The sequence below is a fragment of the Trematomus bernacchii genome, unplaced genomic scaffold (assembly GCF_902827165.1).
Source record: "Trematomus bernacchii unplaced genomic scaffold, fTreBer1.1, whole genome shotgun sequence".
Lineage (NCBI taxonomy): Eukaryota > Metazoa > Chordata > Actinopteri > Perciformes > Nototheniidae > Trematomus > Trematomus bernacchii.
In genome coordinates this window covers 2,524,783-2,552,658 of record NW_022988066.1, presented here as the reverse complement: position 1 = coordinate 2,552,658, position 27,876 = coordinate 2,524,783, and the positions used below count along the sequence as shown (strand labels likewise).

The 27,876-nt window shown below is 44.5% G+C and overlaps 3 protein-coding genes across 6 annotated transcripts in view; 1 reads left to right on the top strand and 2 right to left on the bottom strand.

The window, feature by feature from the left end:
* The first annotated feature begins 43 nt into the window (after positions 1 to 43).
* Positions 44 to 7,215, top strand: mcrip2 (MAPK regulated corepressor interacting protein 2). The gene is made up of 5 exons (XM_034120482.1): positions 44 to 684; positions 812 to 881; positions 3,450 to 3,583; positions 5,035 to 5,142; positions 6,768 to 7,215. The coding sequence occupies exons 1-5, from the start codon at positions 630 to 632 to the stop codon at positions 6,836 to 6,838; spliced, it is 438 nt and encodes a 145-aa protein (XP_033976373.1). The 5' UTR covers positions 44 to 629; the 3' UTR covers positions 6,839 to 7,215.
* A 273-nt stretch (positions 7,216 to 7,488) lies between these two features.
* On the bottom strand, positions 7,489 to 20,942 carry slx4 (SLX4 structure-specific endonuclease subunit homolog (S. cerevisiae)). Its single transcript, XM_034120792.1, has 13 exons — positions 20,225 to 20,942; positions 19,095 to 19,302; positions 18,787 to 19,005; positions 17,388 to 17,620; positions 16,226 to 16,521; positions 15,804 to 16,053; positions 14,979 to 15,160; positions 14,129 to 14,275; positions 13,256 to 13,425; positions 10,637 to 12,627; positions 9,327 to 9,426; positions 8,851 to 9,144; positions 7,489 to 7,971 (listed from the first exon to the last, which is right to left on the bottom strand). The coding sequence occupies exons 1-13, from the start codon at positions 20,658 to 20,660 to the stop codon at positions 7,608 to 7,610; spliced, it is 4,890 nt and encodes a 1,629-aa protein (XP_033976683.1). The 5' UTR covers positions 20,661 to 20,942; the 3' UTR covers positions 7,489 to 7,607.
* A 1,839-nt stretch (positions 20,943 to 22,781) lies between these two features.
* The window catches only part of crebbpa (CREB binding protein a), a 58,094-nt gene continuing 52,999 nt past the window's right edge, over positions 22,782 to 27,876 (bottom strand). For all 4 annotated transcript variants that reach the window (XM_034120425.1, XM_034120427.1, XM_034120428.1 and 1 more), the window contains 3 exons: positions 27,118 to 27,279; positions 26,640 to 26,921; positions 22,782 to 26,235 (listed from right to left, as the gene is read on the bottom strand). In XM_034120425.1, the coding sequence (XP_033976316.1) occupies positions 24,013 to 26,235; positions 26,640 to 26,921; positions 27,118 to 27,279 (2,667 nt within the window). In that variant the 3' untranslated portion in view covers positions 22,782 to 24,012. The remainder of the gene's footprint in view (positions 26,236 to 26,639; positions 26,922 to 27,117; positions 27,280 to 27,876) is intronic.

Sequence of the window (27,876 nt, the reverse complement as noted above, 5' to 3'; positions counted from 1 at the left end):
CCATAGGATAATTGTAAACAGGGTTTTATTTTGAAAATCCTGTCCGGAAGTACTGCTCTTTATTCTGTCTGGCTTGACGCTGGCCAGGCATTGTAGCTTTCCGTCCTGATGAAAATATCAAAGTGTGCACTACTGTCCTTGTATTCTATCACAGAGCAGGGGTTTCGCAGTCAGTACCGGATCACCAGCGGAACACAGTGGGTAGAGAGTCCGGCCTGAGTGTCACTGTCCCCGGGCTTCAGAAGGCACAAGGTCCCCCCTCTGTCTGACGGATCCCCGGCTTGTGGAACAGCTTTCTCCTTGGATGACCTACACGCAACCTCTCTCAGGAGCAACAGACGTCGGTTCCTTACAGCTGAGCACCTGCTGGTTAGGAGGTGCAGCATTATTTAGACACAGTGGGCAACAAGCCAAAGCGAGGCTCGTGCAGGCTTCAGGCCGACTCTGGAGCACCTGACCTGGGGAACAAAATAAGACACGTTACGAAAACCTTCTCCTTAACGTGGCTGCGTCAGGAGGAGCGGACAGAGGACTGCCAGTTGCAGAGTTGATATTTCATGTGCGCACCTGATAAGTAAGAAGACAGACAGGGTTTAAACACGGACACTGCAGGATATTTCGGCGTTCACATGATGTACACAATCACCAGAGGTCCCAGCAAACTTGTTACACAGCGGCGGACAGGTTAGTAGCCTACTATGTTATCTGGCATGATGCAATGTAACATCAGAATGCAAAGGGAAGTTTTGTAGGCAATGCCACTGTTAACATTGTTCTATGGACACTTTTTAACCCTGGTTTTGTATTTAAGGTCCAACACAACAAATCGAGAGCAAATTTTGCGACTTGAAGCTGAAGCCGACGTCTTGGCTCTCGTCAACGTAAGTAGCTGCTTTGAGTCTTGTTCCAATGCTGTTGTGTTTACTAAGATTATTTATGCAGACTGTTGAGCTACATGGGGCAGGCGGCATGTGAGCATGTGTGCTGTCAGGGCGATCATGTAACACATGGGTACTTGGGTAACGTTTGTGCATACATTATGGGACTTGACCTTCCCGGCAGTTTTCCATACTATATACTGACATATGGTCATATGAGCATGTATATTAGGCTACATTTTTGGTGACATCTCATTTTACGAAAATATTTGAGATTAATTCTAATATATGGAAAGTTATATACTTAGTTATATGTACATAGTATGTGCAATGCTGCATTGATTTGAAGTTACTGGGTCTCATGATATGGATGTTATTAAAAATAAATGAGAATTTTCAATGAAAGAACAAGACTTTCACCCAAAATAAAATGTTAATGATTTCATAAAGATAATAATAATAATAAAAAGTGGTGTCGTACTTTTACAGTGAAATTATATTACTAAGTATGTGCAAATGCTTATTTATTGATGTTCCCTGAGTGTGTTGATATTCAGCTAACCATCCTCTGACTGCAGACAGTCTTTGGAACTCAGTTAGAAGACCACAGTGAATGTTGTCAAATATCCAACCTGATACTAACTTCACCACAGTGAACTTGAGAAGTGCAAATACTGTGGCAGACCTATTTGATTTGCACATTTATCACGTAGCCTAAGGTATGTAAAATTACAAAATAGTTTTTTTTTTTTCACTTTCCCAAAACATTTTTGACAATAAACTCTGGGAGTGTGTTCAAGGTCGGTTCAGCCAGCCCGGCCAGCTGTAGCTTTGTAAACAAGACATTCAGAAGAATTATAATTTCATGCAAAAATCTGTCACAAAAAGAGGTTGCACATTTACATTCAGGTGTTGTTATGGCAACGTCAGTGGCCAAACAGCCACATTTACTGCTGCAAATACGTTCAAACATGCTGTCGACACGTAAAGCAGTGGCAACTATGCCACCATTTCAGCTGACTTTTTCTCAGAAATACTGTCACATAACATCCATATATTTCAGTGCTAGGTTGATGCTTAGCTAAGCTAACTATGAAACACTTTAACTGACAGGACTCAGGATCAACTGTGTACTGTAAGGTAGCTTCTAGCTTCATGTCGAACAGTAAGTCAACATTTCCCAGAGAGCTTTCTTTGAAATCACCAGGTAATGCTAAAAAAACATTACATTTAGATTGAATGACAAAGTGTTTATTTAATATATCTGGCTAGCTATAGCTACTTGCTAACGGTTTAGCTTACCCCCGCAATTCAAAGTAACGTCAACGTAGCTGTAATTTCTCCTGGCTCAAGTGCTGGCTCTGGGGTTGTTGTGTGAACCACCACTTGAGAATTGTCGTCTTTTTTAAGAAAAAATGTTCTTATGTCCATCTTCAAAAACTCTGAGTCTAAGACTGACAGTTTATTTTAAACATTGTCACAGCTCACAGGATAGGTACCTGTCAGCCAATAAGACAGATGTTTATTTCCATTCAACTCTCTGGTTGGTCTGGTGCCTTGCCTCTGTTGCATTCACTGAACACGGGAAATTACAATCCTGCCGTTCTCTCATGATGAGGTTCAGGTAAAGCACGGTTAATGTATTATATGATTGACTCAATAATATAATACATGACTTTGAGAGTAGGCAATCTAGGCATATTAACAAGATTAATTAAACATACTTATCACGGCGACGGTGTACTGAGATAAGAAAAAAAAGATTTTTTTTTTTTTTTTTTTTCATTCTTTTTTTTTTTTGCTAGGGGGCCCTTAGTGGCTGCGGGGCCCTAAGCGGCCGCTTATGTCGCTTAATGGGTCGGGCCGGCTCTGCATGTGCTGCTCAGAAATACCAACATGTTGTACACAAAATATTAGAAAAACCTCTCAGTGTGATATAATGCATATGCAAAGTGATTTTATAAAGCGCTTAAGCAATAACATTAAATAGTCAGTTGATCAACAAGTATAGGCTTTTCTTTAGAGTTATATCTGCATCAAAGTTAATATGAAGCTTCAGAGGTTGAAATCCATTCCAGAGAAACTAAATGTGATTGGTAAATGATGCCTCAATTGACGAGAAAATAAATAAATAAATTTTATTTTGCATTGGTTACAAACTTTTGTGATCTTGCTATTGCATATTAGAGTTATTCATTGACAGTCTGAGATAAATAAAGTAACATTTGGCATTTGAAGCACTTAAGCAATGTCTTTCTGTGTGTAAATCATATTCTCTGAAGTTCCTGCTGTTAAAGACAGAGAAAATGAAAAATATATTTTGGGTTATCAAATACATATGTCCGATATCAAGAAGTAACCTCCATGCTCTACTCCACCAAAAGCGAAATAGCCAAGGCTACAAGCATAACCAAATTACACAAAACAAATCATGATGTTTTTTGTAAACTAGCAACCAGCATTTTTGTTCCCATCACTGTGAGATGGCACTCTTTGTGTGTTTTCTTGTGATGCAGCCTGCCCCAATCCTCAAGCTGACATTCTTTAATTATCTCTGTGTGATCTCTGCAGCTCTCCTCCCCCAAAGATCGTGTTCAATCGTCTGAACGGGAAGCGCTACCACGGTGCAGCCACACAGAAGAGCCCCTGCCCCGCAGAGGGATTCACTCCTGCACATGAAGAGAACGTCAGATTTGTGCATGAAGGTGAGGGTCTCAAGATCATTACATGATTGGATGTGGGTAAGAGAGCAAGGTCAGAGCTCCAGGGCCAATCCTGAAGCTTACAAGGTCAGAGGTAGATAATCTGGTTTTTGTTTTAATTAATTATTTACAACAACTTCCTGGTTGGGCAGCTGCAATGTTGTGAGGGAAAGATTGTTGGTGGCTGTGGGTTCAGAATTCGAACCATTTATAAAAAAAGGTATAAAAAAAATGTACTTCTTAAGTTATAGAAATAATGATTCACCTAACTGATCAACAGAAAATTAATCCGCTACTGTTTTAATATTGATTTGAATGTATTTCTTAAGACAAATTATGTTATTGAAACAGGAGCATTTATACAATAAGACATGGTGTGAAAAATAGGAGATGGCTAGTATCACTTCTAGCAATCTATTTAGTATCACAATCCTGAATAGTTATAAGTAGTGGCTTCAAAAGAGTATAAGTCATTAAAATCTACCAAGATTTAAATACCAGCTGTGCAAATGTACCATATCTTGAGGTTTATACTTCACAACCAGATGGAAATAAATGTCTTGCAGAGCTGAAGAGGTTATCTGAGGTTCTCATGGACCGCTGCCAGCACAGAATGCTTTGTGGCGTCCTTTTATGCATGTGAATGCAGTATTGGGCTTGATGGAGGTCTGCGCCCTGTTTCTAGTTTCTAGTTTTGTCTGAGACCAGAAACAAACCCAGATGTGTTGTACAAGTGGCTATACTCCTGTTTGTAATGGGAGTACAGTAAGGGGCTCAGAACACATCCCTGCGGTGCACCGATATTGAGAATGAGGGTGACACCACCTTCAACACCCGAGGTCTGCATACACAGATTCATACCAGGTCCTTGACCTTAGTGACAAGCCTTGTTGTTAAAAGCTGAAATGCACATCATTCTGGCAAGCTTTCTTGTCCAGGTCAGAATGGATGTGAGCGGTGCACTCACCCATCTATTAACCTCTTCTGTAGGACGATAGAAAACCAGAAGTGTCTCACTCCAGCTGACCATGTTCACAAAAAAGAAAAAAAACAATACAAATAAATGTAAATTCAAAACAAGTCTGCATAAAATATCCCATATACACATACAACTGGTTTGGTGGTATGTGAAATCCAATCTTACAGTTTTACTGGAAGTTGATAATGTGTTGCTTGAAGTTTGTGGAAGGGTCTTCAGCCTTGAACAGAGCCAAAACCTTGAGGCTTATCAGGGGGGTGAAGCTGGAAAACCTTCAGTTACAGCAATAAACACAAACACCATGAAACAGTTTAGCTTTCTTACAACTATTTATATTATCTTAAGCGGGGACAGCTCAAGGTCAGCTGATGCTTTGATTCATTTCCAGAACTGAAAAAAAAGGAAAAAGTACATGCAGGAAGCAATTCAAATTTAATGAGGTCATTTAGTAAATATGTTTGTTTTTTACTTGCAGCATGGCAGGAGGTGGAGCAGAATAAGGGAGATGGTGACGGTGTGGAGTCAACTGAGAGCCAGGGGCCCATTCAGTATACTGAGAAGACCCCCAGTGTTGCAATGAAGAGTGAGTACCTGCATCGCCACTTGTTCACATGGATCACACCATTCCCATTCATTCACCTGCTACAATTATCCAAAGAATTCAACAAAGTAAATCCGCCCTCATTAAATGTAATCTACTCAGTTTTACTGCAACTGTACAGATAACCTTCTTCCTGCTTTGTAACCCCTCTGAACTTTGAGCCATAATCTTGCCGTGTTTTTATTATTCCTGTTGTTTTAACCCCAGCAGGAAAGAAAAATGGTTGCTTTCATCTTCCCGCAAGAATCACATGCAGTGTTGTTTTTTTCCGCTCAGTTTTATCTGTAACCATAGGGTTAGCTTTTGTAATACTCTCCCTTAATATTTAACACTTCTTCGGTCGGTGAGAACCAGATAAACCAGCCCTGACTGCTGATAGTAGTGTGTCTGGTGTTGCCTCTCACACCTGTCTGCTCTGGTTCACCAGCTAATCACTTCATTCATTAAGGATTAAAGAGCATTTTCTATTACATTTATTTGATTAAGTCTACCTCTAGCACCAACATGAGGTTGAAAATTGTGGTGAAGTGTTTCAACTAATAGTGGATGGTGTCACATTAGTAAATGCATTCATGTTCTCCCTAGAATTGTTTTTTATTTATTTAACCTTTATTTAACCAGATAAAAACATTGAGATAAAATCTAATTTTCAATGCTGACCTGGCCAAGAAGGCAGCAACGTTACACATAACACAAACATATAAAATACAGAGAACATAAGACGAAAAAGCAGTCACTACATTGTGCACATTAGGACAGTAAGAAAGGTACACTACTTGCAAGAGCAGCTGGTGGTGAGGACTTCAGACAACTTCAATTTAAAACATGCTATAGAGACAAGTGCCATCAGTTTTAGGCTTGATTGAAGGTCATTCCAAGACCAAGGACCATAATAAGAAAGACTCAGCCTCAGTCCGCACAGCAGGAACCTGGAACCGTATCCAGGCACTGGATCTGAGGTTGTAAGAGTCGCAAACTGGGGCAAATCTGACACATATGTACAGTGGAAGCTTACCTAAAATGGCTTTATACATTAATAAAAACCAGTGCTGCATCCTACGCATAGTAAGTGAGGACCTTCCAGTTAGGCTATACAGTGTACAATGATGAGTCCTATAGGGTGCATTTGATATATAACGCAGTGCAGCATAATTGTAATAAGTGAAATGTGAATTTAACAATTCTTTGGTTTATGATTACATACCTGCAACTACATTTCCATCAGGCTCAGCTGTACTTAGTTGTTTGTGCTAATTAACTAATGTTAGTTTGGTAAATATATGAATATTAAACATCGCCATGCTAGCTCAAAGTGCAGCCTCACAGAGCAGCTAGCATGGCCGCAGACCCTTAGTCTGGTTTAAACATTTATAAATGTCCAATCTGTTTGTCTTGGGTAACTTCATCAGTTACTCAGTAAAATAATAATAAACTACTTATTGCTCAGTAGTGGTGGTTGCTCAGTTCAACCCTTGATTTGTGTGAAATGAAAAAATAAAAACAGGGGGCTCAACATGCAGCCCTGTTGTGCTCCAGTGTTAAGTAATGAATCAATCAATCATAGATCACGGATCATTCTTTTTCCTCCTGTTTTTGTTTCTTTGCAGACTTTGTGCCCATAGACCTGGAGGAGTGGTGGGCTCAGCGCTTCCTTGCCAACATTGCCAATCTGTCTTGACTGAGTGAGGCTTTGTGGCGGGACATGAAGCACTGCGTCGATGCTCCCTTATAAGGGCATCACAAGACCACAGAGGAGGCGAGTGACTCTCCAGGCCCTGCGTTGGGTTGTGCGTAATTTCGTAATTTGATTTGATGCCCTGTGCTTCACGCTGCTGTAGAGATAACTGGGTGCACAACACAAACTGTCCCATCCCCCCCCCCCCCCCAGCTGGTGCAACGACAGCGAGATGACTGAACTCTGACAGCGCTGACACAAGGTTGCGCTGGTATGAACGAAGTACCTGATAGAAGTTGTGAACCAAGCGTTCTGGGCTGTTTGTATGTATAGGCTGATCTTTGGGTAGAAATCTACTGAAGACCAAAACAAGTAAAATGTTTTTCAAGAAAAATGTCTTGTGTGATTTAATTTATAGTAAATCGGGGCACATTTTACTGAAGGTTTTTCAATGCATGACTATTGCGGTCATTTTTTATTACTATCGCATACACAAGTGGAGTGTGTTAAACTCTATTGTAAAATAGCCCACAGCAACATTAACATTTTCTTTTATAACAAAAAAATACGTAAATAATAATTACTGCCGTAAAGGAACATTGGCATCTTTAAATGGTTTGGAAAAACATGGTCAAAGCAAAAGGCCATTCTTAAGAAAAGGCACCTTTCACATAACAAACATGGCCTCTTCTGCCAGTTATTTTCAGACAAATGTTCAAAGCCCTTAAATAACACCAGCCACCTCTCAAAGTGTCTTTGCAGTCATACATTTTCAAATGTTGGCTGCAACAGCTTTCTTCCTGCCTGCTGCCTTTGCCCTGGTGCCAGTTTTCTTGCCCCGCCAGCGGCTGGCTGCGCGGGGTCCCGGCTTGGCCGTGGTGAAGGTGATGCACTGAGAGTCCAGGTAGTCCACCAGCTTGGCGGCAGCGAGGCGGATCCCTGCTGCTTTCAGACGCTCCTTCAGCTGCGACAAGACCAGAGGCTGGTACTGGAGAATCTGACTGTAGAGGGTGGAGTCTGAGAGGATGAAGGAGCGCACCGCCTGGAGGCGATCCTGAAGACGGTTCACTGACTGGGAGGCAGAGAGGCCGCCGTCACTGTCAGAGCCTGAGGAGAGGCACAGCTCAGGGTTGGACCTGCGGAGAGAGAGAGAGAGGGGAGATGGAAGTACTGTATTAATGTTTTTCAAATCGGCTAGTATCATATTAAGGTGACAATACAACAGCTTATCACCCTTATTTCCAAAGCTGTGTCCACTAGAAACACTTGCTCAGAAGAGACAAATACAAACTTGTTCCCAAATAGACAATATTTTATAAACATGAATGAATACTAGTTTTAAAACCATTATTTTTCTAAATAAATCATTCAAATCAATGAGTGACATACACCAGTGATTTTCAAAGTGTCAGTTTGATGGGGGTCTGAGAAAAAAACATTAAATTATGCTGAAATTTGTATTTTTTGGCAGCTCAATAAATAATAATTAACTTTTAGAATCCACCATTTTATAGATTATGTCCTAATCTAACCAATACGTAACGTCTAGAATCTTTCTAATACATTTATCTTGTGTTGTTCTTTCAACTAAGACAATAAAAGTGTAAATGAATAGCCTACGTACAATTATTTAAAAAAGGGGCATACTTGATGGCGTAAGGGGTGCTTGTTTGATCCACAGTCCGAAACCCAAAGAACTTGAACATTCAATTACATACTATATTTTAGCAAAAAAACTCAAATTTAGGAAGGTGATACTAGGAAGTGTTTATAATTTTCTCTTAAAACTAAGTTGACTAATAAATATGCTAATAAAGCAGCTATTATTTATTATAAATATTTACACCTATCGATGCATTTGAAAGAAGTCCATATTTTGTATTCTTAGTGTGCAGTTGTGTGCTGGGACGTCTAGGGATGGTGTCATATTGAGTATGAGTTTACAAAGTATTGCTTGAGCCCTCTGAACATATGAACCACCTGAGATGATCCACACACTGGAAGAGACCTCGTACCTCTCAGACTCCTCACTGGCGGCGGTGGAGGAGGTGTTGGAGCCCTGGGAGGCCGACAGAAGCTCCGCCTCCTCTCTGCCGGCTTTCACAGGGGAGACAGCAGCGGGCGCTTGGGGCTCTTTGAACTGCACTCGTTGGCTGCAGGAGGCTGAAGAGGCGGGAGGGGGCTTCGTCTGAGCCGAGGGGGCCGCCTCCTCCTCCTCCTCCTCCGAGCTGACCAGCTGGTGCGTGTACTGGTGGATCTCCTTCAGTTTGAGGATCATCTGGCGCTTTGGTAGAGGCCGAACACCAAACCTGCGCAGAGGAGAAAGTAAGAATCAGACAGATGGCCGGAGACAGCCAGACAGACTAATCTGGCAGTCACACCGTGGGAGGTAAGAGGATAGGCACCTCACTTAATAGCCTTTATTAGAGAAAAACACATCTGACCCCTAATTCACCCCTTCTTTAGCGTCAGGGCTGACAGTAAACCTCACCTGTTGAGTTTGGTCTTCAGCTCCGGGGTGTCCATGTCTGAGTAGTGGGGCAGGGGGGTGATGGGTACCAGGGTGCGGCGCCTTTTATTACGCGATGGTACTGATGAGACACAAACAGGAAGAGATTGTTGGACATTGCAGTGTCAAGTTGGCATCAGAATTGCATACATTAAAGACAACTGAATGCAGCCAAATCAAATGTTCAAAGTTAGATACTGCTTTAGTTAAATCCAGACCTGAATTCCCCTGAATAAAAACAAACACATGCCCTCTCCCACACTGAGATACATACATAATGTTCAGGGGATATTGGTTGTTTTGTTTGATTAAACTGTACGCATCCCTTTCCTACTGCAGCAGGTATTAATACTGGCACTATTTAGGTTGATTGTGTGTGAAGGAATTGTCTGACTGTAAATGCAAATCACAAAGGTTTTTGTCATCAAAACTTTTATAATGCTCAACAAATATTGTTGTCGTTTGGTCAATCATTCATGGGAATAAAATAAAACACTCCACTAGTAGTAGCTAAACACCGATCATGTTTGGTGTGTTCATTTAACAGCTAACCTACGCATTTCATTGGAGCTCTCCTGATAACCTGATTAACAGTACTCTGAAAACTGAAACATTGACTTTCATTAAATTAATGATGTCAACAAATTCCTCTTAAATGTATTGGGTTGGTTGAAAGCAATACTATCAAGTTGATTCTAATATTTTTTTTATTTAAACTTGATATTATTTCAATTAACCTAATACAATTATGTGTCATTTGTTGAAATAATACATTTAATTAAAGTCAATGTTTCAGTTTTTAGTGTAGAGAGAAAATTAAATGAGCTAATTTTGTAAACATTTATCATCCAGTCATGTTGGATTGTCGATCAGACAAAACCACACATTTAAAGATGGTGACTTTAGGAAGAGAACATTGACAAAACTATGGAGAAACTAATGGTTATCAGAGATGTAGCCAGTTAAAGTGGCAATAGATACATGTTTCTGCTTGTCATGTGCTCAGAAAAATAACTCATCTTTGTAGGATACAGTTTTACAAAACACCCGATTGTGCCTCGAGTAAATCACAAAACATCAGCAGTCCTGTTGGGAGAGAGAAATCACTCACCTGGTGTTTTGAGCTGGGCGGGGGGGTTCAGCCTCTGACAGAGAGGAAGAGCCGCCGCCTCCTCCTCTTCCTCCTCCCAGCTGTCCCATATTTTAGAGTCCAGGAGGCTGTTCACGATCTCTGGTGTGTTGTGGGTGGGGGGATCAGGGGGTGAAGGCGTGAAGGAGACGTCTTTATGAGCAGTGGATTTGGATGAAGAGGGGGCGGGCCTGAGGCTGGGGGGGGGGAGGCTGCCGCTCGGTGGAGGACGGAGGGTCTTTTCCCTGGCTGGACGCCCCGCTGTCCTCCAGCCTCAGACTGAAGCAGCCGGGGTCCTCGTCCCCGCAGGCGCCCAGACCCCACGAGTCGTTGAACGCCATGGGGGGCTCGTCCATGATGCTCTGCCTGAAGCTAGACTCAGCGACTTCTGCCTCTCCAGTTTCTGCTTCATTGCCTCTATTTCCGCACTCCGTCTCTCCTTGTCCTTCCTCCAGTCTCATCCCCCTCCTCTCCAGCTCAGACCCTGTTTTGCTGTGACTGTCAACAGAGCGCCGGCTGTTACTCGAGGACTCGCTGTGTCTCTGACGGCCTCCGAGAGAGGAAGATGAGGGTGGATCTGAAGGGTCCGACAGCGGCGAGAGATGAAAGCTCCCAAGCTCCATCTTCTCCTGGCTCTCACATGGCGCCCTGTCCTTTCCCTGACTCGTCCAGCTGAGCGGAGAGGTGGTCAGGAGGGCGGGGGCTTTGTGGAGCTCCGTGTGCAGGGGAGTGCTGCTGTAAGGCCGGCTGGAGGTCTGGAGGTGGGGGGGGGTACCCTGCTTTGAGGAGATGGAGAGCTTAGGTTGGGACAGGGGAACTGCAAACACTCCTCTGTCTTTACTCGCATCAGAAGAGCGGCTTCTTCTAGAACTGAAGTCCAGTTTTAACGCGTTAGCCTCCGTCGGGCTAACGCGAGATGAAGCTCTGGTTGGACTGTTGGAGGTGTGCGGTCTGTCGTTAGAAGGTAAAGCAGGGGGAGAGAAGGATGAGAGGGAGGAAGGGTCTGCTTTAGGGAACAGCTGCGTCCTGCACATGCTGCTTTGAGTCTGCGTGGAGCTGCTGGTGGAGACCCTCTTTGTCTGGAGAGGCGTGGAGGGGATCAGCCAGGAAACTTCTGGAGAACAGCCAAACAGATCTGAAGGACTCTGACCCGGCTCTCCATCCAGACTCAACTCTAAACTGCCACTCCGTTTATTCTCCAGGGTGGGGTCATTGGGTTTAATCTGGGTGTAGGTGTGAGTCTGGACGGGGTAAGGGGACGGTGGGGAAGGACTGCGGGAAATAAGAACGACCTCCATGTCCTCGCTCGAGTCGGACAAAACTATTAACTCAGGCTCATTTTCCTGAGGTGAAACTAGGGAGTGGGGAACGGGAATACTACGCCGACCTTGGCTTTCTCGCCTCAAAGTTTGCCCCTCTTCTCCGCCCCCCCCGAGCCCAGGAGACAGACCCGGGATGGGCAGGGTGGAGGTGCTGGGTGGGGGGCTGGGAGAGAGGTCCTCCACTCCACTCGCTGAAGACTGGAGCAAAGTTCTTCCGGACGGGTGAAGAGAGGGTATATGAGGGGCTTGTGGGGCTTGTGGGGCTTGAGGGGTGTGTTTTCTAGCGAGGCCGGATGTGGAGGGTACGGAGGGAGGGTCTTCCTCGTAGACCCCCCAGGAGTCGGAGAAGAGGCGGCTGTAGCTGCGCTCCAGGCTGGGGTCCGGTTGCAAATGCTCTTTTTCGTTGAAGCCCGCTGAGCTTTTTTCAGGTTCTGTCAGTTCAGCGAAAACGTCATCTCCACCTTCTTCCTCTTCTACCTTCTCCTCCTCCTCTTCCTCCTCTTCCTCCTCTTCCTCCTCTTCCTCCTCTATGCTGTCTTCCTCCTCCCTTTTTCTCTGCGTTGCTGCAAACTCATAGATCTCCTCCAGCTCTTCCTCGTTCACCTTCTCCTCTTCTCTGTCAGCCGATGCGAGGTCCTCGGCTTGATGATCGTCTTCCAGTTCTCGCTCTTCCTCCCTTCCTCCGTCTGTGTCCCCGCCCTCGTCCTCCTCTTCGTCCCACATGGAGCGCAGCAGCTCGCCGAGGGTCTGCTGCATCTGATCGCTGGCGTCCTCCTCCTGGTTCAGGAAGCCCTCCGGCTCACATAGCTGCTGGAGCTCCTGCAGGTCAAACCTGAGCAAACACAAAAGGAGAGGAAGGGTCGTCACAACACTTTATTTAATATATTTCTCACAGACAACCAATTTAGAATATATGCAGATTTATCAGACTTTAAATAGATGATAAAAACATCTCATAACTAAATAGTAATTAAGGGCGAGGGGTAATATTCTGAGGTAAAACACAAGTTTCAAAGATTACAGTCGTATATTTACAAGAAAAAGTCTGGAATATTCTGAGATTATAAAGTCTTACTTAAGTGAGAAATTAAGTTTTTTTTGTCAAGGAAACGCATCACTTCACTTATGTTAAGAATTTGTAGTTATTGAATTGCTCTTTTTACTGCACTGTTAGTGTACCGTTGTATTATTATGCTGCTGTGTTTATTCTATCTTTGTAACTCTGGCACAACAATTTCCTTCGGGATAAATAAAGTCCTATCTTATCTTATCTTATCTTGGTAACAATGGTTTTCTAGAAATGTTGTGAGAGTATATGAACTTCAACTTGATATTTGAACTGACATGTTTGACTGTGATTATGTGCATTCAAGTCAGACAGCAACTAACCAGACCAAAATGGTTTTGAATTGTGAGTCAAAGATGTGTTTAATGTCCTGGCTTGTATACTGAAAACTAACCTGGATGCTAGCTCCAGGACATGAGGCTGAAGGGCCGGTGGGATGGAGCAGCGGGCGGTGTAGAGGTACTGCAGCAGAGCTAACACGGCCTGTCCCGGGACGTCGTTCACCAGAACCCTCTGAGCTGCAGGAGACCCCTCCTCCTGCACCCCAAAACCACTTTCATGTACCTGAGAGAGGAGCAGAGGGAGGAGGAGAGGAGAGGTTTCATTGTAGACCTTATGAAACATGTGCTCACTAAACTGATACGGCTGCAAAAAGTTTGAAGCTTGAATGATTTGCAGTCTATGTTTTTGCAATCTGAATATAAAGATTAGGCAACCACACTAATATTACTACTACTATTGAATTTGTCAAATTACATTTCATGAACTGCGTTTTCTAACTTGTGCAATTGGAAAATGTCGAAATAACTGTGCGTTGTAAAGCCCAAAACGAATTTAAAACATAAATCATGATTTCCAAAATGTACAGCACATCAACAAAATACGACGCTCAAATCCATCTCTCGCTATTTAACTGCTGAAAAAAACGGTTTGCTCTCCAGTCTTCTGCAAACGTGAAACAAAATGACATGTTCCTGTCTATCACACATTGTTATGCATCTGTTTGGACACAGCTCTTGTAAAAATTAAAAACACTGATTATTTTCATTACAAAATACTCACACAAAAACCCACCTCTTTAAAAACAAAGTGTTAGACCAATAGGGGAACATATTCAGTATTGAACCTCTGCTTGGCAGAATGAGGAGGTGAAATGACTCAAGTTATACAACATGTTTAATTTAAAAGCCTATAATTAAAAGATCATGCAGTCCTGGTTCTGGTATTATCAGCGCTGTGTTGTGCAACACGCAGTGATGGAAGTTACCATTTCAGCCAGCAGGGGGCATCGAGCGTACACCATGAAGGAATGAGCGAAGAAGACGTCTCCGCTGTCCACCTGCAGCTGCAGGTCGCTGAGCTGAGGGTTGTTCACCATGCTGCTCAGATCTGAGGTCAGTCTGCTCTGTGCTGCCTTCACCAGAGGACACAGAGAAGTCAGTGCGTTAGACAATAATATGTGAAGGCCCAGTAGGCATACAATACTGCATGCTTCATCTGTAGAAAATATCTTTGTCACACAACGGACTTACAGGACACTAATGAAGAGAAACGCTTCTAAGAAAGACAGAGTTACATTTCAGGGGCTTAGAAATCTTAAATTAACTCTCCCAACTTTACAGTTATTAAACAACGTTCTGTTGGATGCCGAATGCAGCGTGTCTGCATTCTTATTCCACTCCATTAGTTTTATCTGAGTGTTGGTGTAGATTTCCCCAAAACAATATATTTGAATTCCTCTGCAGATGTTACCAACACTTCTGACTCGTCTGTCTTGGAGTATAATGCCCACCGTTGTTTTTTCTTTTCTTTTGTTGTACATTCAGTGTACGTTTACGTATGTTTCGTAAAGAAATAAATCGGTAAAACGTTTTTTTTTAATCTGCAATATGAGAAAAGTATTTCGCATTTCTTAAAGTGAAATAAGATAAAGAAGAAGTAAGATAAAAGGGGACTCTAAAACATATCTAGTAGTTGCTTATGAAACACTAAATTGGAAAGATTCTTACCTTTACTAAAGAAAATAATTTCCTGTAGTTCACATATGCATCTGACAAGATTGTGAGCTCAGGATCCATGTCAAATATCAGATGAAGTGTGATTACGAGCAGTCTTACTGTTTGGCGCTCCTGATCGGCCCCTGGAGGATCTGTTCTCCTCCTCGCTCGGCTGTGAGCGTCTGGATGTGTGTGTGCAGTTTCTGGCAGGAAGCCGCTCACACCGAGGTCAGCCGGCTCCTCAGGCTCCTCCAGGACGAAGCCGCTCAGACGGAGGGTCGTGATCTGACTGCCGCTCTTATCTGGGGGAAGAAGGACACATCAGGACCCTTTAAATCACTACTTAATACAGTATGTGGGGGAGTGTCTCCCAAATGTTATCACAGACAAACTTCAATTCATAAAACAGGTATTTATCAAAAACATTACTTTAGAAGAAATATCTAATCATTTTGTATTTCATTTCTCCAAAACAATGCAGATTTCTTAACTATAACATAAAATACATTTTCATCGAGATTTTATAAAGGTTTTGTGTTTTTCTGCTTTTAAAAAATACTGAGGAATGTAATCTTCTTGGGACAGGTATGGCTAAGAAAATGCTTTTGGAGACAGAAAGTAAAGAGAACGTATTTGTTCAGATATAATTCTAAATATGGACACACAATAATGAACACTTTATGTACTTTATATAAAAAATAAATGTTTAGCTTGTAAGAAACAGACTTTCGGTTGGAACCCCTTACTAACTGTGCTCATGTGAGGCTTTAGTTTGCAAGCAAACACAAGCTTTTGGGCAAGCACTTAATGCGCATGGTTAAATAATTCTAAAGCAAATATTTTATAAGACTCTCCAACTTTTTGTTAAAATGTCAGGTTTAACCAGAGAGCAAGTGTGAGTCACCGTTAGATAGGTTTGTATTTCCCCAACATCAGTGTGTTTACCTTTGTCCGGGCCTGGGGCGGTGCGACCATACTGAGTGAGGGTCACGCCGTCTTCGGCCAGCTCCATCAGCTCCATCAGGACAGCCTGGCTGCCTGCTGGAAGCTGCCCCGCCCCCGGGGTGGAGGGGGCCGTCTGGGGGGTGCAGGCTGGAAGAATGGAGACCCCAGTCCCTGTGACAGGAGCTCCTTCACTCACAGGCAGAACAGGAGTGATAGGCCTGGTTATGGTGCTGGAGGAGGCTGCATCCTTCTAAAATAAAATGGAGGAGAAAAGTTTTTATTTAAATCAGCTGTGATCGGATTAATTAGCAGCTGGTACTGAACGTTTTTTTTCAAAAGAACATGACCTCAACATGTAGTCTCCTTCACATTCCTCATTCAGTCAAAAATAAAACAGAATAAACATGTCTTTGCCGTCTCACCTTCGCCGGGTCCCAGGGGGTGATGAACTCTCTGAGCTCGGGGGTGTAGAAGTCAGCCTCACAGGTGGAGGCTCCGTCCAGCAGGGAGCTCCTCTGCCAGAGAGGGGCCGCCCCGCTCCAGCCAGGCAGGCTGCTGGGGGGGCGGGTGGGGGTGGGGGGCGAGGGGGGGCGGCTGCGTAGGAGCAGAGCAGAGACGCGTTCCTGCAGCCTGGTCAGAGCCGCCTGGGCATCCTGCACCAGGAGGAGCGGGGGGGGGCGGGGGACTCCTCCCTTTCTCCTCTTTCCACGGCCCTTACCTGCAACAAGAGCAAAAAGAAAGGGGGGGGTTGGATGATAAATCTGCACAGAGCTCGAGTTTTTAAAGTCTAATCTTTAAATACTAAAATATGAGATTTGTTATATGAATTTAGGTAATAATAAAACCATTGTGAATCATTTCAACAGTTTGTGCCTTGCAGACACATACCACACAGACTATTCTTCAATTGTTCCAAGATGAAAAAGGAAACACGAAAACTGCCTCTAGGCATATCAGAGTTTCTTAAATTAAATATAACACTTGTTACAGTAAAAGGATTATCAAGACGTTCAGAGCACACATGACTTTGGTTCCTTATTGAATCAAACTTTTGTCACTATTGATTTAGGTGATTTTTTTTATTGCACTGCTTTTCTCTGTCTTGGACAAGATTTCCCTGTGCTGCATTGTCACATGTAGCAGAAGCCCTCACACAGCTGAAGCCAACAGCAATGCACACATTAAAAAAATATACACAAAAAGTATCTAATATAAATGATATGTAATATATACAAACCCCACATCCAATCAGAATCACCAGTTATGTGTCCATGGTATAAAAGCAGCATCCATTTGCTCTGTGTATATTTAATACAACTGAATCCTTTGTTTTGATGGATTTGACCATGAACACATTGAGCGTCTGATGCCAGTTTGTTCTGGCTCATCAGCAAAAAGTCATTTAATTCTCCCAAAACACAAATCTTTGGTCTTTCTATAACAAAATGGAAAATTGGTTGCATATAATAAGCTACACACATAAATTGTACTACACTGAGATGTAACATTCCCTGCTGTATGTCTGTGCTTCATCTAAAGGCTGTTTTGTGTTGACTAACAGACGATATTGTGATGTCACTGTACCCTTGTCTGGCCTCCACTTCAGCGCTGCAGTCATGGAGGTGTTGGGGGCAGCTGTTTGTAGAAGCCTCTCCGTCTCCCTCTCACTCCGCTGCTCCTGCTCCAGCAGAGAGGAGGACAGAGCCAGGGCCACCAGGGTGTCTTCATCCAGAGGAGCCGTCTTCTTCCTGGACTTCTTCCTCGGTCGGAGGCTCGGGATGGAGGGGCCTTTTCTTTTATTGCCACCAGTCTCTGTTCTGAAGGTTAAAGAGAGGTTTGATTAGGCTTTGTTTGTACTACTGTCGATTGAAGGCAATTGGAAAAATCTATCAGAGATGTGTGTATCATCTTCAAAAGCCACATTTTGAATGTCTCGAAAATGCTTTTGGAGGAAGTGCTTTAATTGTTGGAACCAACGGAGAGCACAGAGGTGTGTCATAGTGTATTCTTGGTTCAAGGATTAAGGATAACTCATTGTCACAAACGCAGATGGAGTTATTTTACTACACAAGAAAACTTTACAAAACAAAACCAAACAATGACAGAAGTTGTGTTTTTGAACTGGCTTTAGAAGGTTTGTTGTAGCTAGACTGAAGCAGCTGTTGTGGCAATTATGGTATTAAAGCTTAATAAAGTGTAATCCTAGTGTCATTTAACTTTATCTAAGTGATATCCTTTCAAGTGTTTTAAATCCTTATGTCTGAGAAGAACATTTGTAGGGTGCGAGTGTTTCTTATTGTGAAAGGGCGACCACCTGCGCCCGAATGTCGTTGCGTTGCCATGTCAATGATCTTTAATATTTCCCTTTCAGAGAGTCTGTCACACACTCAGCAGGACACACTCAGAAGGAGTCATCATGCTTGTAAGCATTAAAGGTCACCTGTCATGCAAAATCCACTTTTTCATGTCTTTTATACATGTGTCCCCTCTGTGTAAAGAGATTCTGAAAGTTTCAGGAAAAAAGATTCTCTCTCTTTTTGTCCCGATCCATTTATATAAAAACCTGTCTGAAAATGAGCTGATCAGATTTTGGCCACTTTATGATGTCATAACGATGTTTTGGCTTGTGTAACCATTAGCCAATCACCAACCAAGGTAACCCCCCCCCACCTTATCACCTGAATCTCCTCCTAGAGCACCATTGTGTTATTTTTAACCAAATATCTCTCTAAAGTAACAGACAGAGAATCAGCACTTTTGAAACAGGGCTGAAACAGAGGGGATTATGGGATGCTACAATGCACGATGTATTGTTTGGTATTTCGAATATATTGATGAAAAAGAGTATAATAGGAGACCTTTAAACAAATATCTTAAAATACTTTATATCGATATTGTGTTTCTTTGCATATTTGCCAAACTCATCATTTTCTCTAGAGAGCAGCTGATTTTAAGTTACTACGACACAGCGAGGTGGTCTCACAGTGTGTTGGTGGCGGGGACATTCGGGGTCTCCTCAGTCTGTCTGTGCAGCGCCTGCAGCAGCACCGCCGGAGCGACCCCCATATCTGAGGAGCAGCGCTTCAGGTGGGCCGAGCGACTCTTCTGGGACTTGAACTTCTTTCCACAGATGGGACAGTCGGGGAGCCCAGGAGGCGGGGGAGGGGGAGCAGGGGCGCTCTCTTCACTCTGATCCAAACACCTGCAGAGAGGAATCAGTCTCAGTTTCAGCCAGGTGAATTGTGCGCCCACTGATTAAAATCTTCACAGGTACAATGTGAATGTGCACACCTGTTGAGATGCTGCGTTCGTCCCTCTGGGGTCATGTGTGACAGATCTCTGTGGCAGATCTGACAGAAGAAGAGCCCCCCCTCCTCCAGGTCCACACTCTGGACCCCTGCTGCCTCCCTGTCCAGCTCCTGCTGCAGCCGCAGGGCCAGAGCCTCGTCACCATCCTGGGGGTCCGGAGGGAGGGGGGAGCTGGAGGACTCTGGAGGTCCTGAGTACAGAGGGGAGGGGGCACATACAGATACAATTAAAAGGTGTGCTTAAATTACAATTGTGTGATACTAGAACTAGATGATGTGTGAAAATGATATTGTTACTGTGAATTATGTTCTGATTTCATGATTTAGTTACAAGTGTGTCTGCTCTTAGCAATAGAGCTTCAATACTACTACACTAATACTACAGATACAAATAAAAGGTGTGCTTAAATTACAATTGTGTGATACTAAAACTAGATTATATATTAGTATAATATTCTGACTGTATAATGTACTGATAATGTGATCTGTGCGTCTGCTCTTAGCAATAAAGCTTCAATAGAACTTAACAAAAACACAATACTTAACACTGATCTGACATCCCAATCTCTGCAATTTCTCAGTTTAGGCATCCTGATGAATATGTTAATTACATTACATTTCACTTGTTAGACGCTTTTATCCAAAGCGACTTACATACATTCAGTACTGTGGGCAATCCCGACAGGAGCAATTTGGGGTGAAGTGTCTTGCCCAGGGACACAACGACATGCTGACTGCAGTGGGACTCGAACTTGCTATCCTCTGATTCGAAGATCAGCGCACTAACCCACTGAGCCACAGCCTCCCATGTTAAGCATTTGAATATTTGCTTTAAGCACACAAATGGCGCTGGTATTCAATTATTTTGTTTATTCCAGTAAAACCTCACAGACCTAATAGAAGTCTCCTTCTGACATATGTTTCATGTTGGGACATATTAACTGTCCCAAAATAATGATTCATGCCCTGACTAGGACATTTCAGTCCATTAAAACCAGGCATATACAAACCAAATACAATAGAAAACAGACAGCGAGAGGAAACAATATCTGCATTCCCTCTACAACAATGCTTCATATCAACAATCTGTGCCAGGAGCACATAGCATCTCACCTTGTCTCGGTGCCAGAGGTGGGGGAGGCTCAGTCTCCTGATGGGAGGGCTGGCTCTTGTCCTCGTACACAATCTTCTGTGGACTGGCTCTCTTGAACTGTTGCATCCTGTGGAGGACTTTATCTTTGGCAGTCAAACCTATCTCTGCTCTCTGTCTTGCTGCTGCTGAAGGTACAGCTAACACCTCAGCCCCTCCTGCATCATGCCCAGTTCCTCCACCCACCACAGGCTGTTCTCCGTCCGCAGCAGCAGTACTAACAGACCCAGAGTCAGCAACATCTCTCCTGGTATTTCTTCTCCTCTTGTCTCCATCGCTTGCCTGACAGGAGGGCTGGTGCTCTGCTCTCTTTGGCTGTTTGGACTCACCTGGTTTCTTGCGGACTCGTTTTAGAAGCTTAGAGCAAAGGTCCACAAAGTCCTGGTCCGAGTCATCCATGATGGAGCACTTTGTCTCACATTAGAAGTCCATCCCTGCATGTCCTGTTACCAGCTAACGTTAGCTAACTGTTTATGCTAACCCTGTATCCTCACACAGGTTTGATGCATTTTCTCTTTAGTTTTAGCTTTCCGCCTTATCACTGTTTATTCACCAGTGTAGAAATAGCGATTCTAGTTTATTTTTAAAATATCTGCGGCATTATGTGTCAATTATATTGCAATAAGAACAGTCAAAAGGCCGCTAAAGTGGTTTGTTTTCATTTCAAAAGGAGTTACTCAACCGCTTTATTCTGAGCTTCCGGTCATGTGACGGTGAACGAGCGAATGGTGGGCTCTCCAGGTCACGTGACTGCAATGAGCGAGACTGACGTAGACCTGCGAGTGCCACAGTACATCCATGGGTCGCATGGGCTCCTTCCATGGATGTATAAGGCCCAATCCCAAACCGCCCCCTACACCCTACCCCTCCGTTTGCGCGTTCGCGCGGAGGGTCCGCCACATTAAGTGCTGTTCCAAACCAACGAGTGTGGAGCGGTATGGAGGGGGAGTGGGCTATCAAGCCCTCAAACAGCGAGTCTGCAGCGGTGCTGACTGGAGACCAGTCTCTACCTGACCGGTAGAGATGGGTGAGTCCTGATTCATCCGGATCATTAACCCGGATCCTAGTAATGAGCTGGTCGTGACGAGTCTCCCCTCTCCATTAACCCGAGTCCTTTGAGTCCTACACCTGGTGACGTACAAATTAAAACTATAAATTGCGTCACTCGCTACTCTCCTTATAACATGTAAAATCACATTACAACGTACCCCAGTCCATCTGCCTAGCCTTAGCAAGTAGGATAGCTGCCAGAAGTTATCGTTTGGCTCAGGGGACGTGGATCAGTGAAACAATTTCAATCAATGAAATTTGTCATCATTGTTCCTCAATGTTTATCATCATGAAATTAATATCTATATATTTTATACTATACTTGCACTATACCGTTTTCATATTTTATATATCTTAGCATATTCATACACACTGTTAATACTGTTCATACTGCTCATAGGCTACTATGTATATCTAGTGTATTCATACCCCTCACTGTTTATTCATCATTCTATATTTTATTCTGTAGATTGTGTTCATTACTTTTCACTTTACTGCTTTTTGCACTCCTGGTTAGAAGCTAAACTGCATTTCGTTGTCTCAGTACCTGTAATCTGTGCAATAACAATAAAGTTGAATCTAATCTTGAGCAGGAACAAATGTATCTACTTAGTACATATCTGACATTAACGATTAAACACATTTGTGCATTCTTTATAAATGCAAACCGAGTCATGCCGACTCCAAGCCGTCCGACTTCAGGCAAGCTTTTTGAGACCTCCCCCAGCTGCAATCGGCTATTCTCGTCTACTTTCGAGGCGAGCCGCAGCTCATCTCAAACAAGCCTATTGATTACACATGGACCTGCAGAAGAATTAAGGAAAACATTACGCTTTCTCCCTTCGCTAGTTGGGAATTGATGGAACTTTTAATATGCTTCAAATGCATCTGTATTGCATTTATTTATTCTGTATGTACTGCTTATACTTTTTCACAATCTATAACTTTGATACTTTTTGTTTTCACCCAGTACTTGTCTTGGTACTAATACTAGTACTGAGATTATGTCTGTGTTCCCTCGGCTTATTTTACTCAGACAATTTGTAATTCTAATTGTTTCCCTAAAGTAGGATATTGGATATGTCTGACAAAACTGAGATTACTGCTGCTAGAATTGTGTTTAAAAGCTAAACACACCATCTTCACCCTCCTTCCAATATCACTGTAACTATAGTGTACTCTAAGGGTATATTTATGATGAGCATGGAATCCTGACAGGACTGATATAAAAAATCTATCAAATAAAAATGCTAAAGAAACAGTTTATGACAATAATCCTGCTAGTAAATTTAAGTGGTAATTTTAGTAACCGCTTACAAAATGTCAGCTTCATCTACAAATTGCTACTCCGATTAAACTCATGCACTCTGATCCGAAACTATGACACTTCAAACTCACCACCTTTTTAAGCGCAACCTTAATGCTGATGGGGAAAACTGATCTGAAACAAAGGAGGTACACACAGGAGTGATGCTTCATTATTTGGTCAACAGAGTACTGGAGATATTCTGCTGCACAGTTTATTTAACAATATGGTATATAAGTAAGAAATGAGTCTTTAACCAGTTTATACAGTGATTTCATCTCTCTTCCTTATATTTATAGTATTTTGCTTAACTTGATTTACAATAGGAGAAAAAGTAAATCCCCCTAATTCAAGTTTTAGTGAGAGGAATGAGAGTTGATGAAATATTCCTCAGGGTGAATCTCAAACGTGCCTTTCATCTCTATCGCACACAGCTTAGTGTAGCATTTAGAGGATGTGGCTCCGTCAGAGATGTGTCCGACAAACAACCGGTGATCATTCCACCTCAGCTTAGGGGGCTGGTCTCTTTCTCACACTCTTTTTACACTTTACAACATTTGTATGACAAAAAGTATGACAAATTATTTTTTTAATGTCAAAGCAACAATGTTCCACACCAGCAAGACAACGTTTTCCCATTTCCAGGCAACTGAGATGTAGGTTGCAGTCCTTGTTTTCTGTGTTTGTGAAACCAGCTGAAGTTATTTCGGTGACAGTGAGGGTTTGTGTGAGTGTCTTCATGTGCGCCTGTGTACATGCCCGTGTATAAACAACCGCCGCAGTCCATTTCCTATTTCAATACAACTGAGTGCTCTTCATACACACAACGAGGAGGGGAGCGGTCCCTGAACGCATCGTTTCGGAGTAATCGTACAACACTAGATTACAATTGCCAGGAATAACAGCTTGAGAAAAGAACGAAAACCTGGCCCAAATTCCCAGACAAATTATTTTACAGTTTCAACACAACAATTATTTAAGTTTCTTTTCCAAAGGTACAAAATAAAAAGATATGAATAATATAATGCAATTGTACATTTTCTTTTTAAAAAAGAAAGGAGAAAGGCATGAAAACATACCAAAAACAAACCAAAAATAAATTGAGTATTGAACACATTTGGTCTCAACCAAAAAATATATTCTTTGTGATTTAAATTCCATTTGAGAAGCAACTTTTAGGAAACAATTACATTCCCTCGAAGGTTTAACTTTTTTTTATTATTTTTTTCCTCGACCAAATTTCCTTTTTTACAACAGTTGAAACTTTTTACACGTCAGTACAAAAAAATGCTCTCAACCTTAGAAAGAACAAACAAAGCCCTCCATCGGATAAAGAGTCCGAGGAAAAATAGAGTGGGGATGGAGATTGTTTTTTTTTAGTTCCGAGCAAAAATGCTACAATCCCTCCACAAACTTCTCCAGAGTGTCCCCTGTAGCGTCTCCCGCCAAACCCAAGTCACTGTTCAGCCCCCCTCTGTTAGGCGTGTTAAGCTGCGGGAGCATAGCGCTTTGTTCTGGTGTCCCCATGTGTCCTTGCTCCAGGGACCCTGAGAGCGGGCCCCCTAGTCCCGGGCGGGGGGAACCAGAGTGGGCTGGGTGCGGGTGCTGGGGCGAGGGCTGGGGCTGGACCTGCGGGGAGGGGCTGGAATGTGGCCGCGGCTGCTGCTGCGAGGGCGGACAGGGGGACTGGACCGGGGCGGGGGAGCGGACCTGGTTGTTGAGGACGTTTACTAGTGTGGGCTGTCCGGGGAGGTGGGCTCCACCCTGGGGCTGGCCAGCCAGCAGGTGGGTCTGGGGGCTCATGGGGCTGGGCTGTGCAGGAGAGCCCATCTGCTGCTTGAGGAGGGCCTGCTGCTGCTGCTGTTGGAGCATTCTCTGATGCAGTAAGGCCTTGGTGGAGTCCATCACCATGCCGGGCTGGGCCATCTGAGCCATGGGGGGCAGTGGTCCCATGGGCCCCCCGGCGGCTCCTGCATTGGCCTGCATGGCTATCTGCTGCTGCTGCATGCGGAGCTGGGAGTATGTTGCTGCCGTGCCCTGCGTCTGAGCCGGGAACTGGCCTGGATGGCCCTGAGGCATCACCCCCTGCTGTTGTTGTTGTTGTTGTCTTAAAAGCTGCCGACGGTAGAGCTCCTGGATCTGTGGGTTGGTGTGCGCTGCGTTGATCATCCCTTGGGCCCCTAATGCAGCCAAGCCCTGTGCAGGGGGCTGCTGCGGCTGCTGGGGGGGCATCGCCGGCCTCTGGACTGCCCCCCCTGGCAGGGCCATGGCCTGCATCCCTGGCATGCCTGGTTGCTGCGGCTGCTGACCCGCCTGCTGCGGTTGCTGCGGCTGGTTGGCGTGGTACTTGGCTGTTCGCTGTTTGATGAAAGCAGCCATCAGCTGAGGGTTTGATTTGAGGATGTTGAGGACCTGCTGCTGCTGCTGGGGGGAGCTCGGAGACTTGAGCGTGCGGAGCAGGTCCTGCAGGGCGTTTGGTGCGATGGCTCCCGGTCTCTGGGGCGTTTGTAGCCGAGCACCAGGCTGCTGGGGAATCATCATCCTCTGGCCCGGCTGCTGCCCCGGGACCATCAGGCCTCGCTGCATGCTCAGGGCCTGCTGCGGCGCCTGGCCCGGTACCAGGCCCACTTGTTGGTTCTGAGCCGCCTGCATCGGCCCCGCGGCTCCTGGCCACTGACCTTGTATGCCGGGCTGCATGACCTGGGGTCCGCGGGGGCCCGGCACCATCTGCATGGGCTGCTGCATCGGCACGGGCATGCGCTGCTGAGGCTGCTGGGGGTTCATGGTTAAGCCGTTCATGTTGACCCGGTAGTTCTGCTGGTTCTGCTGCTGGGCCTGTGCCATCATCTCGATGTGCCGCGCCATCTTGACTGCAGCGAGGGGCGGCTGCTGCTGGAGCTGTTGAGGGGGCGGGGGCTGGGGGAGAGGGGACTGCTGCTGGTGCAGGGGGGAAGCCTGGGGCCCGGGTTTGCCCTGGGACACCGGTGCTTGAGGCTGCCCGTTGCGAGGAACGTTGGGAAAAGTTGGGGACATGACGCCTGCCGAGTTGGGGGTCTGCGGCTGGTTGGAGAGCGGCTGCTGAGGGGTCTGAGGAGTGTTGGGCTGGGTGTGGGCACTGGGAGTGCTGGGGGCAGCAGAGGCTGGGGGGGACGGTAGCGGCATGGTTCTGCCTTGCATGGAGGCCATTCTCCGCCTCATGAGCTGCGCCTGCTGCAGGCGGTGCTGCAGCTGCTGCTGGCGGAGCTTGTGCTTGATGTTCAGGCAGAACGGGACGGGACACTTGTTCTCCTGACAGTGCTTTGCGTGGTAACAGCACAGAGCGATGAGCTGCTTGCATACGGGGCAGCCCCCGTTGGTTTTGCGCTTGCAGCCCTTGGTGTGCTGCACCACTCGCTTCATCTTCTGGCAGGACGGCAGAGAGCAGTTGGCGTTGCGACACTGACACGCGTGGACCAGGGACTGGATGCAGCGCTGGATGCTGAGGCGCCGGCTCTCCTGCGGGCTCTTGGAGGCCTCACCACTCTGGCCGTTGCCGTCGTCGTCCAGGCCGAGGCCCCATTTCACCATCTGGTGCTCGTGGCCCTTCACGTTGTAGCAATTAATGCATAGATCAAAGTCCTGCAGGGGGGAAAGGAGCATTGTCAGTCGAAAAGTATGAGTAAACATGAACAACCTTCTCACAGATCCAAACAGTAGAGTGCTGAAACTGTAATTGTGTGATATTATCAAGGATAAAGTTTGGAGCTGCTCCATAGAAATATTTTCACCGAACTGAAAAAAAATATTGGGTAGAAAAAATAAAACAAAAAAGGGACTCTTATTACCAGAGAGTAGCTAATGTTCACAAATATTTGAACTTTCCTCATTCATGGAAATACATTTTGGAGTTCTTAATTGAGAAGGTGGTTATTAGTACTCAATGAGGAACATAAATACTGTTCTTGATTTATCCTCATCTAAGTCAATCCAGTGGAAAAACTCATCAGAGCGTGCTAATGGCATATCTTTCAGTCGTCACTCACCTCGCACACAGTGCAATGCCAGCGAGTCTCCACGTGGTGTTTGCACTCGTTGCAGGTGTAGACAAAGCGGTCCTGGCCCTGGTTGTGCAGCTCCACCAGCATGCACATGGTGCTCCACTTGCACCTCCGGAGGGAGCTGAACTCCCAGTGTTTGTCCCGGGCCAGAGTCAGGAAGGCATCGCGGCCGTCCATCAGGTCACAGGAGAGCATGGGGTCGGGGTCCACGATGGGCGGCAGGGTGTTGGCCATGGGAGCCGAGTGGAGGTGGATCACAAAGAACACCTTCAGCAGTCGGGGAAAAGGAATATAGATATAAGAGTTAAAGAAGCACAAGCTAAACTCTAACTGCTATCACTACAACTGGAGGGGGGAGTATCATGAAATCCAATAGTAATGACAAACCATTGCCTTTTATAACAATCTAATAAACAAATGTTAATAATGGCTTCAATGGCTTAGATACAAATACAAGTCTGACCTCCTTGTGCTTCTCCAAGGTGGCGTAAAGCTTCTGGGACAGATCATTGGCTACATTCGGTATCCCAGTCTTCTTCTTATTGGCTCGGCTCACGCTGCTCTTGTTTTTATTGGTCTTCTTGTTGTTCTTCTTCTTAGCGTTTTTGCTTTCGGTTGGCGTACCCTGTGGGAAATATACAACAGATTTAAAAAAGAAAAAAAGAAGTAACAAATGATCCCATATTTTGACTTTTCTCCATCTTTAATATTCCATGTGTTAACCATGTTAATAAAAAAAAAAGCTGTGGAGTGCAAAACAGCTCTCAAAGATCCAAAAACATGAAGTTGTACATTTTAGGGATGTTAAGATTCACCGATTCGCATCAGTGCACCGGCATAAACGTTCAAAATGCGAGTGCACCGGTTGAAAGAGTGCACATCGGCTACAGTTTAGGTTGAACTCGCGATGCATCGATTGTAGCGTCTTTGCATCGGTAAAAAAACGATTCATTCATATAATATCCTCTCATCCTGTCAGCACTCAGCAGAGACGATCTTTGCTTCGCCACTACGGAGGCCGAGAGTCTCAGTTATCAACACACATGGAAGTCGAGGAGAAAGAGAAACACAGCGCACCGAAGAATACCTACAAATCAAACGTTTGGCAACACTTCGGATTTTTCAAGAAAGACGGACAACTTGAAAAACCGCTCGCAAATTGTAAACGATGCCGTGCGGCTTTAAAGTACACAAGTAGTACGAGGAACTTAGCGACGCACAT

What these genes read in the sequence shown, in the direction of transcription:
- slx4 (XM_034120792.1), bottom strand. Translation starts at nt 20,660, where the DNA reads ATGGATGACTCGGACCAGGACTTTGTGGACCTTTGCTCTAAGCTTCTA. An exon ending in GAAGTGGAGGCCAGACAAGG is followed by an intron (nt 16,522 to 17,387) that starts GTACAGTGACAT and finishes CTCTTGTTGCAG; the next exon opens with GTAAGGGCCGTGGAAAGAGG. An exon ending in CCCCCTGGGACCCGGCGAAG is followed by an intron (nt 16,054 to 16,225) that starts GTGAGACGGCAA and finishes ATTTTATTTTAG; the next exon opens with AAGGATGCAGCCTCCTCCAG.
- mcrip2 (XM_034120482.1), top strand. Translation starts at nt 630, where the DNA reads ATGATGTACACAATCACCAGAGGTCCCAGCAAACTTGTTACACAGCGG. An exon ending in TGTTACACAGCGGCGGACAG is followed by an intron (nt 685 to 811) that starts GTTAGTAGCCTA and finishes TTTGTATTTAAG; the next exon opens with GTCCAACACAACAAATCGAG. An exon ending in ACGTCTTGGCTCTCGTCAAC is followed by an intron (nt 882 to 3,449) that starts GTAAGTAGCTGC and finishes TGATCTCTGCAG; the next exon opens with CTCTCCTCCCCCAAAGATCG.